The sequence below is a fragment of the Gavialis gangeticus genome, unplaced genomic scaffold (assembly GCF_001723915.1).
Source record: "Gavialis gangeticus isolate Ggan-Ray unplaced genomic scaffold, GavGan_comp1, whole genome shotgun sequence".
NCBI classification, from domain to species: domain Eukaryota; kingdom Metazoa; phylum Chordata; order Crocodylia; family Gavialidae; genus Gavialis; species Gavialis gangeticus.
The window spans coordinates 933,987-945,044 of record NW_017729024.1 but is presented as its reverse complement, the minus strand read 5'-3'; the positions used below and the strand labels follow the sequence as shown (position 1 = coordinate 945,044).

The following is an 11,058-nucleotide window of genomic DNA, read 5'->3' as shown; positions in this document are numbered from 1 at the left end:
CCTACACACTTACCTGCTGGGGTGGGTGTCAGTGTCTATGTGTGCGTCTGTGTCTGCGGGTCTGGGGGGCTGTTGCGGAGGAGGGGCATCAGGAGGGCTGTGGAGGCTATGTGGGGGGGAGTGTGGGACACCAGCAGCACTGGGGGGGGCCTTTAATTTTTATCATGGATTTTGGGTTTTTAATCAGAGAATTTGCAATTTTTAAGCAGAGAAAACTAGGATTCCTGATTACGACAGCCACTCTTGAAGTTATGAAAATTGTAAGTGTTTTGTTGAACTAAAACCAGAAGTCATCCACTAATCATGCTCATTGTGTTTTTTGGGGATGGGCCCACTGGACCCAAAAGAGGGAGCATTTTTCCTGGATGCTCCATTTCCATCTACCTGAAGCTCTTCCATTTAACTGCTATGGACTGCACAATAACCATCATGCTTCCACATAACCACCACAAGAGCTTCTTGTTACTCATGCCTTGTTTAATATTTTCTTATTTTCAGGATGACACAGACACATAGATCTTTAGGGTTAAACAGGTCAGGATCTGCTAAGTTTCTCCAGGTTACTTTGAAGTTATGACCTTGCTCAGCAGGTGATGCTGTCTGGGTTTCCTTCATAAATGGAGTTCACTTGGCATACTTTCCCCTTTCAAACCAGCCAGGAGGTTGTTGACAGCCAACACAGACATGGTGCTCCTAGTAGCATAGGTGGCACTTCCAATGTGAGGCAAAATCACTATACAGGGGAAAAGACAATGAATGAGACGGGTGCACTTGTTACACTATTAGGTACACTTTTGTTTTATGGTACTGTCGTGCTACCTCTATGTAACTAATCTCTGTGGGTGTGGTCTGGGAAGTACTACTGGCAAACCAACAATTTCCCGTGTATTGGTTTCAATGTCTAAGAAATGCAGAAGAGGCTGGGGACCTCACCCCAGTCAATGTTAATGAAAACTGAGTTAAACCGCGTATACCCCAGGGAATTATGCAATTATGCATGTGTGTAATTTTGTGCATAAAACGTATGACTGCACGTAATCACGTAATATCATGTAATTTCCCGGGGTGTAGCTGGTGAGTGGGAAGGAGACCTTCTCCCTGCAGGAGGCAGGGGGAGGGGTGGAATGGGCATGGGGTTTGTGGCTTGGTGTGGCCCCCCCGCCACATGCCCCCCACCTGCACGAACTCCCATACCCACACCTACCCAGAAACCTCACAACCCCCCAACACACTCAGCACTCCCCCCAACCACATCCCACCCCCACCACAAGTACCTGCATACATTTCTAAAGAAAGTTCAAATAGTGTTATATTTAATTTGTTAAAAAATGTAATTAATTTTGTATAATTTTGAATTTTTCAGTACATAATTCCCTGGGGTGTAAACTGGAGTCAATGAGTGTTTTGCTGTTGACTTCAACACGGCCAGGATTTCACCCCATGTTTTCAGATTGACAATCTCCACACAGTGTGGTCTACTGATTATTTCCACTCTAGCTACCTATGAAGTGAAGTGCAACACATCTCATAACAAGAGAATGAAAGACAACTTTCAAAACATCATTGTTCTGACAGTCTCATAGCTACTTGCATGATAGGTTTGTCAGCAAATTTAATAATACATATAAATCTGAATGCTGCTTTTAAAAGGGAGATAGAGGGCAGAAAGTCATCAAACCCTTCTATGTGGTATAATAGCCACCTCTTCAAAAAAAACTGAAATTATAAACAGTAGGAACAAATCCTAATTTCATGTAAAGGACTAAATGTATACAATATAATTATAAACAATAATGTTAACATTTGAAGACTGAGAAGTGGGAGAGCTAGGTTCTAGTTCCTGCTCCAGTAACTGCTTACAATAAATAGAACACTATCAATTGGAGAGACCAACAGCTCCTGCTGCCCCAGGATGTCCTACAATCTGGTAGTTAGGTACTCCCCTAAGAGGATGGGGTGTGGGTTCAAATCCCCTCAGGCACAGGAGGGAGCTAAATATAGATTTCCCACATCCTGCCAAAATGCTCCAGCCACAGAGCTATTGTGAAGAAGGGAAAACAATGACCTCTTCCTCCTCTTCTGTCATGATTTGGCCTCATTTTTCCCCCCAGCTGAAGCTTTTCAGTGAATTAGGAGTTGAATTTGTAACTGATTTCAATAGGACTGAAACTACACTTTTTTGGCCAATTTACTTTGCACTGAAAACGTTTCACTCAGCTCTATTCAGAGGCAGCAAACACTCTGAGGTCTTTTTGAAAATCCCACCCATTGTGATCATTTAAGAACTTTACTAAAAATGAGGCACGTCTTGATTTGATTAAAAAAAGCCCAAAAAAAAGATGGTTAAAAAGAGGATTTACAATAATGCTAACATTGCATTTTTATATCACAGAGATACAATAACGTGCAGAGAATTTTCATCTTGCAGTTCTAAGAGGTATTTTTGTTATACAGATTTTTCTTCTACAGAAATGTAGTTTTTTAAAAGGGGACAGGCAGATTTTGGACAGCTTGTTTATACTGACAATAGTTGGGGGAGACAAAGATTTTGGCAAAAGAAATGGGGCATACAGTACAAGCAAATCAAAATACATTTGTAATTTCAAAACAGCAAAATATACTGGTATTTGAGAATGGAAAGTACTAAAGTTGCCAGCTCAAAGGCATCATTTCAAGTGCTAGAAAGAATACTCAGGTAGATCAGAAATAGTATTTAGAGGAGGAAAATGCAGTTTCACACTTTAATGATTAACAAGGATTGGAGTAATAAATAATCACACCAAGTTACCTTTTAACTAGAAGCCAACGTTTCATTACCTCCTTTTATACAGGACACATTTCTTGCTGTTTTTCTCTCTCTCTTTCTCTGATACTGTATTATCTATAATAGCTCTCATCACCATTGTATCTAGGCACATTACTATCATTAGTGGATTTAATGTGCTCATGGCTCTCTGCCCCATAAGGGAGGGCAGAGCTATTGTTTCCTTTTACACATGTAGAACTGAGACATAGAACTGTTTAAGTGACTTGTCTGAAGTCACACAGGAAGTCACAGTGTATGAGAACACTAACCAAACCTGGCCCACCTGGTTCAGCAAGGACAGGGGCAACTTTTCCAGCTCTGGGATGGAACAAGACTCACTCCAGGTCAGAAGCAGGTGGAAGCACAGGCACTAGGACCCAACCACCACTAGTGCTTGTCCCCAGGGCAGCTTGGGGAGAACACTTGCAGCTCAAGCGCCCCAACACCAAATGCTGCCAAAGCGTAGGCTGTGAACATAGCCAGTGACTGATTGATTGCACTGATCAGTGCAAATGATGGACCTAGGAAAAGCATGAGTTATTACAATACATGCTTAAGCTGGTATACAATCAATAAGGTTGCATTTAAATCTTAAGTAGTAGCCTGGGGAAGTATAATAAGAATCTGTTTATCAAACCACTAATATTAGACTAGGCCAAGAATGAATGGCTGCTTTTTGGAAAAGTGTGTAACAACAACTAAAAGTAACAACTGATGTTTTGATAACAACTGAGTTGTACATAGACAGCTACAATTCAATACAATAATAATGTGTCTTTGTTAACCTGTCCTCAGCCTTGGGCACTTTCAAGAAACTTATGCTAAACTGCAGACATGTGGCTAAAAAGCAGGCCACAAAGCCTGTTTCAGACTGAACTTTTGCAGATGTTACAAATGGCCGAGTCAGCAAAGTAAAATAAACAGTACACGGCAAGTAGTATTCCCAGATAATGAGGGAAAGAATAGTCCTCTCTCCCAGAATTGTACTTTTCCCAAGGACACAGGCCACAGCTTACTAGCATCTTCCAAGTCCTACAAAAAACTGGTTCAGTCCAGTTCCCAAAGTCTCAGTGAAATAAGAAGTATGAATGACACCAATCAGAATATTTATTAAAATAAGCTACGTATAACTATTGGCTGCAAAAAAAGGGAAATTTGGGGAAGGCCTCAGCAAATTCAAGACAAGCTTCTGCAAGCCTGCACCCCAACTTCCTCCTCCCTCCTGTGTCTCCCCCAGCTGGTATAGGGTGGGAATCTGTATTGCTCTGTTGTAGACAGCTAGATAGGCATAGAGACAAAGTCTTATTCTTATGCTTTGGGGTATACTCAATACAAGGTTAGAGTACAGACCTGTCTCTTGCCTCTTTATCAGACGTGGATGGTAGTAATACCTTACCTGTTTAAGAGGGAATGGATAATCACTGGGAAATGCGATTGCATCTTGATTTGGTGTACAAAAGGGTAGTCAGTAAAGGAGTTGAAACTGTCCCTGAATTCTGTGTCTGAGATTGCAAAGAAATCCTGATCAAAGATAGGCTGTAGTCTTGTATCTTGAACAGCACCGAGCTTTTGGTAACAAAACCCCATGTCTAAAGGCCATATCCAATGGCTCTGTGGGCTGTTGAGCACCCTTGCCCATAGCATATTAATAATGCTTCTAGTTTCTTTTTAATTAGAGAGAAATGGGCCTTATATTATGGAATGATGCACCACGCAGCCTGCACTCCCTTTTCAAAAGCAAAAGTTTATGTACTGGGGGATTTTGGCACTCAAAGGGTTGGGCAGTAGCTGAGCAGGGATTTGAGGGTCTCAATTTCCGATTGCAATGCTTATGGGCATGCAAGCCCCTTTGTGAATCTCGCTAAGTTCTCAATTGATCAAATACAATCATGGAGATGTTTCAAAATGAGCCACTAAAATCCAAATGACGTAAAGTCAGTGCAGAGGTTGATTCTCATTGATGACAAGGCTTCCCCTTCTCATTGTTCTTTGTCGCACATGATGGCTCAGTGCACAGAGCACCTCAATTTTCCCTTTCCTGTAACTTTTACCCCTCATCTGAAACCATTGCTAGCCACCACCCTCCATATCCAGAGGCACATAGATCCCTGGCCCTAACCACTGAAAGCCCACAGGAAGTGAGATATGTGGGAAGGTGAAAAGTAGCACCTGCTCTCCTAAGATAAACAGTTGCCTGTAAACACAGGAGGTCTCTGTGGATCAAAAAAGCTCTTGGAATTCTATTTTCCTAAGGCAGCAGCTTACCACAGTTCTTCAGGGAAAGAAGAGGGTGTTCTGTAGGCAGCGGCTCCGGAGTTGTGACATCCAGACCAGCAGCTGCAATCTGGCCGCTGACCAAGGCTTGGTACAGGTCATCCTGATTCACCACAGCTCCCCTGAAAAAGCATGGGTTACAAACACCAGTTCCCAGCCTGCAGACACTGGCAAACATCCTTAAACTTGAAGATGTGCAGTCCCTTTAGCTTCAATGGAACTAAACTGGCAGGGAAAGGCCCTTAGGGATCTAAGCACTGTATGTCACTTGTTAGTCTTGTTTAAGAATCAACACAGTTGTCTGTTTTGGGGGGGGGTTTTTAAACAGCGGCAACATATTAGTGAAACATTTCCCGTAAGCAGGTATGAACTCAGATATTGTCTTCTTGGCTGGCAGTAGCATTTGAATTCTGTTTGGCCACAGATGAATTTTAACAGTGGTTAACGACCAGTTAACACATCTGTAGCCTCAAGAGAGCTATGACATAGTCTCTGGCCAATGCCCACACTGTTCAGGGTGGCTCTTGTAATGATGGGGCCATGCTCACCATATGAGGGGCTGGGGACACCTCCTCAGAGAGAAGACTGTGGTTCCACAGCTGGGCAGCACTGCCTAGTGGTTCAGCTGTGCCCACCACCCCCTGCCCACAGCTTACTCCCTGCCACCGAGCTGGCATGCTGCTCATGCTGGAGGTCACTAAACTATGTACAGCCTATTGGCTAACTGTTTAACTACTGTAACTGGAAGAGGTCAGAAGACAGTACTTCAAACAATATTTACATCCCTAGCTGCAGCAGGCCAGGGGGTGGGGAAGGACGTTAGGAGTGAGGGGCACCAGCATATCACGGCTGCTCAAAGCAGCATTAGGGTGGGGAGGAGGAGGACGACAATGACAGCCGCAGATGCAGCCACATCCTGGTGAGCAAAGGGAGCAGGGGGAGCGCTTATTTTCCATGATTAAAAAAACAAAATCAAATGTCAAAATATATAGGTATTTAGAATTTATTATTATGATTGAGGCACCAGTACGCTTCCAAATTGTTTTAAAATTGTAAATATATCTGTGACAAACTGGCACCACAGACTTCCTAGTGCCACATTTCTTGAACTCTCTACGTTTCCTGAAGGACTTACTGTATGTCGCAGTCAGCCAAGACTCTGGAACAATCTTTTTTCTACATTTTTCTCCATTCTGACTACCAAAAAAAGGTGTGTGTTTTACCTGGGGGTGTATGTGAAAAAATACAGTAATATGAATGTCACTTGGGCTTCTTTTAGAATCAGCTTTTAACTGAGGAGAGAATCCCAAAGGGCAGCCACTCTTCAACTTTCAAAATGGTCATAACCTGATCACATTAACTTTCCTGCTTCTCATTGAGAAAAAGTGCATTTTCTTTTTTTAACTCCCATCTAACAAGAAAATGGCAGACAGCCATGCTACAAGGCCAGAAAACAGCCCCCAAGAGCTTCTGCTCTGAGCCAACATATATACTCATGGTCAAGATGATTACAAAAGAAACCCTTGAAATCCATAACACCTGGATGTCTGCATTATCTCTATGACTCTTTTCACTTGCTATTTAGGTTCATTTGAGTAATACAGTAGCACATTCACCTGCTTGTGTTAATGAACACCGATGTTTTCTTCATTTTGCTGAAGAAATCCTTGTTGCACAATCCTGCTGTATCAGGAGTTAGGGAACAGGTCACAACAACAAAGTCCGACTCCTCTGCTAGCCTAGCAAACGGAACTGAATAGAAAACACAGGCATCATGAGTTCACTTAGAGGTTTCACTACTCTGAGATCTATCCCACTTGCATCAAACAATCATCAGTGAGTTACTATTGCCTAAGAAGATCTCATTAATCTCACCCCAGTAACCAGAAGAAATCAGGTTGACAGCTGAGTGCAAAAACAACATCTGGACAAGGTACTATGTTTGCATGGGCACCACTTCTTTGCTTTTAAACAATTTAATTGATTAAGTTTCCTCAATTAAGAAAATAAATTTACCAATTCTTGCCAGTTTACCAATTCTTGCCATCCCGGAAGTGGCTATAGTATATATCTCAGGTGTAGCATACATAACAAAACATCACCTTTATATTTTAAATGAACAGTTAAAAGTTTTGTAAGCACGGAAGATTAATTTAATAGATTTTACAACTTTCACCAAAGGATGGGACGAGGAATATGCAGATTCCACTGGATTTGCAAAGAAAAGAACTGACCCCAACAGTAACTGCTATTTTTGTAATTGTTTATTTTTCACAGAGGTATATCAGAGCCAGGCAACACTGCAGGATGATGAAAGGAAAAGTCTGTCCAAAAAGTCTGTGCATTATACTGAGTGCATGCAGTACTGGTGATCAGAAAACAAAGACCCGATATCAAAATTAAGTGATCTGGGGTAAAATCTTGGCCCTGCTTGAAATCAACAAGGCCAAGATTACACTCTTGCCATTGTCAGCACTTTTGGCCAATGAGCTATGGACTGTGGTTTGCTCAATGCCTCTAGTTTCTCATCCTTACAGCCCGGACAATGTCATCCCTGCATCATCTCCTTTATTTTGGTTGCTATTCTGCAGGCATGAAGAAAGGTCTGGAAAGAGATTATTTGCTCTTCCAACTCGATTGGCATTTCTTACCAAATTCAGCTTCAAACTCGGCAGCACCCTCTGGTTTCGGATGGCGTCCAGCATATAGAAATCTCTTGACCCCAAACGGCTTTAGACGGCGTGCTACTGCCTGTCCTAGAAACAGGAGGTCATCTTTCTGTAAGCTTGGGATAGCCCCAGCAGAGCCTGCCTTCCCCAGCACATGGGGAGTCAAACACCTCAGCAGCATTTCAAAGCAACCCATCTCCTCAGCTCTCTACAAGATCTCTATTGCTCCAGCATCTTTGGACAAGACCACAGGATGCATTCCACTGTTTGCTCAAGTACAATGAAACTAATCACTTCTTGAGAGATTACTTTAAGTGTCCCAGCTGGAGGCTGCTGTACCCTTCCTGCCAAGGTTTCACATTTGTAAAGGAGATAAAGTGCTCTCATTAGTTCCAGGGGAAAGTGAACGTGTTTGTAGCAAAGGTAATCATGGGCCATTAAATCTGAAGTTACATTAGAGAGCAAATTTTAGGGAAGAAAAGGATTCCATGACCAACTCTACAAGCTAATGGACAAATCAGTCCTCTTCTCTACCATGGACTTTGGGATATTTACTTAACTGAAACACAGTTCTGTGGTCTTGTCCAATGGGAAGAGTTCAGTTTGTCTTGTTTCTGATAAAATGAAATACACAGAGCTCCTGGAGTTTAAGATCTAAACCTGAGTGCAGTCACACCACTGTTGGTAAGATGGAGAGTCTTTTTTTAATCTCCTCTTATTCACCCTCTGCATGTTAGGGCAGAGGCAAATGGGAGCAATCCATCAGTTTTGGGGTTAAATGTCTTTCACTAGCAGTTCTTGTCCAATGCACTCCTATTTTTTATTTACTTTGTTGTTTCTACAAATGCCCTAGCATTGCTAACACAAAGTTAAATATAAATGTATTAGTATAACAAGACATGAACTCCTATGGGTTAAAGCATAGATATCCTCAGAGCAAAACTCAGAGCAACCACATGGGCTAAAGATTAAAACTAAAAATTGTCAGAGTAATGAGAGAGAGAACTCTACAGGTAAGGTTTCTTCCTTCAGAGCAAGAAGCAGCAGACAAAAAAACCCTCAATGACAGAAGAAAGTTTTAACAGGGATAAAGAACTGAGTAGACTATTAAAACTACAGACAGATTTAGACTTATTTTTCACTAAAATAAGTAGACTTATTTTTACTGATCACCAAATTAGGTATTTTAATCAAACACCAAACTGAACCCTCCTCCATCACTAAGAGAGATATACTAAGACACAGTTACCTATTCTTCCCAGCCCTATGATCCCGACAGTGCTACCAGACAACCCATATCCACACATCCAGAAGGGCTTCCATGTTGTCCAGCCACCGCTATGACAGGAAATAACATAAGCGCAGAGGTGAGACAAGAGCAGAAGAAGATTCCACCTTATGTACTGGCTTGGGGTCTAGATATGAACGATATGACAAACTGTGAATGGCATAAATACAGTAGGGATAGTAACCTGTGTGTCATAAGCATGCAAATGGAGATGTTTTAGGGGCCTAGAAACACGAAAATGAATATATGTGAGTGACTCTAATGAGCAGAGACACGAATGTCTGCATGGTTCCTGCTTAAAGCTACCTTTGCACTCCCTTTCAGGGGCCTTGGTGTAGATTAGATACACTTCAGGCCTGATCTAACTTGTGCACTGTTACTGAAGGCTTCTGGGAGCAGCTGCACTGCAGTGACCTCTGGTCATAGGCTCAATGCACTTCCTACAGTAGGGACTAGGACCAGGGCTGCTTGTTTTCTTCTGACCATGGAGACAACATACATAATACAAGGAGACTCTTAGGGAGGCAAGTCCAACCACCTTTAAGGCTTCTTTGCACTACTAGATACTCTCAATCTGCATCCCTGCATTAGAACAGAAATTTAGGCCTTACAGGTTATGCCTAGACATAAACAGGCCTAACTAACTGGGATCACAAGATTTCAACTACTGTAGTGTAAATCCAAAGCGAGTGTAACATGCATGGCCTCTTCTGTATCTATTTGACCTCATTCATGCATAGAGTGCTTTTACAGGGGTATACTGCTCAGCACTACACTCGTAACTCATTCCAGGGGGTTGTTCCAGATTCACAGTGAACTTCACAGGACTCAGAGCCCAGTGCTAGACTGCAAATACTCACTTCTTCACTTCCTCCACTGATTCTGGCAGCCTGCGACACGTGGCTAAGAGCAAAGCTACTGTAAGCTCAGCAGTAGCATCTGTCAGTATGTCCGGGATGTATCCCACACGGATCCCACTGCAATCCAAAGACAGCACTGTGTTGTGCAAGGGATAACTCACAGCAGTCCAACTGCCTAGCTTATTTACATCTTGATCAAAACCTGTTTGTGCTGTATCTAACTCTTTCAGGTATTTCTTCTACAAAGGTGCTTACGTGCATCCCACCCTATCGCCACATTATTGGAGCATCTCACAAACAACAATGAATTTATCCTCACAAGCCCCTTGAGAGGGAGGGAAATGTATCATGCCCATTTTACAGATGGAAAACTGCCACCCAGCAAAATTAAGGTCAGATCCTAAAGTTATTTACGTTCCTAACTCCCACTAAAATAGTCTTTCAGGATCGGGACCTAAGTGACTTGTCTAAAATCTGTGCAGAACCAGGGAATAGAACCAAAATCTTTTGGAGTTCCAACTCAAGACTTAAACTAAAAACTAGTCTTCCTCCTTTTGAGTTTGGTTTCACTGAACTCATGACTACTTAATTCATCAAATGACAGGGTAGACACAGAACACATCAGAAGAAAGTAAATTCCATATTTAACAGCTGCTACAAGAAAAGTGAACTTTACCGCTTCTTAATTTCTTCCAGAGCAAGATGGTCAAATCCTGCAGACATTGTGCTGATGACTTTTAGGTTGGACCCTGCAAATTACAAAGACAGCCCTCTCAAAATTGACAGCTCATAAACAAAGAAGTCTGTTTAAAGAACACCAAAACAATGAAAGCATAGACCTAAGTGACAGGTGGCAACCTGTGGATTCAAGTTTGCACATTTTTAACAGTCTATAGTTACCAGCAATACCTAGGAGGGCTGAACTGAAATAAGTTAATAACAAGGAAAGGTACCTCTGTGTCAGGTAGTTTACCATGCATACTTGGTGGCATTTTGTGCACAATCAGTTTAACTTTCCCCTTTATAGTCAACCTGTTTTCTCCTGTGCCAAGATTCAGTCTGATGATAATCTACTTTGTTAAACAGGCAAGAGAATCATGTGAGGCTCAAGACTTCTGTCCAAGCCAGAAAAGATTTTTGGGCGAGATACCTTGAGACTTA

The 11,058-nt window shown here is 42.1% G+C and overlaps 1 protein-coding gene across 1 annotated transcript in view; it reads right to left on the bottom strand.

Moving 5' to 3' along the window:
* Positions 1 to 456: 456 nt before the first annotated feature.
* Positions 457 to 11,058, bottom strand: part of GRHPR (glyoxylate and hydroxypyruvate reductase) — a 16,736-nt gene continuing 6,134 nt past the window's right edge. Inside the window, exons 2-8 of the mRNA XM_019516805.1 lie at positions 10,574 to 10,646; positions 9,898 to 10,014; positions 8,999 to 9,087; positions 7,732 to 7,836; positions 6,697 to 6,832; positions 5,072 to 5,202; positions 457 to 733 (exon numbers count right to left, since the gene is read on the bottom strand). Coding sequence (XP_019372350.1) covers positions 612 to 733; positions 5,072 to 5,202; positions 6,697 to 6,832; positions 7,732 to 7,836; positions 8,999 to 9,087; positions 9,898 to 10,014; positions 10,574 to 10,620 — 747 coding nt within the window. The 5' untranslated portion in view covers positions 10,621 to 10,646 and the 3' untranslated portion in view covers positions 457 to 611. The remainder of the gene's footprint in view (positions 734 to 5,071; positions 5,203 to 6,696; positions 6,833 to 7,731; positions 7,837 to 8,998; positions 9,088 to 9,897; positions 10,015 to 10,573; positions 10,647 to 11,058) is intronic.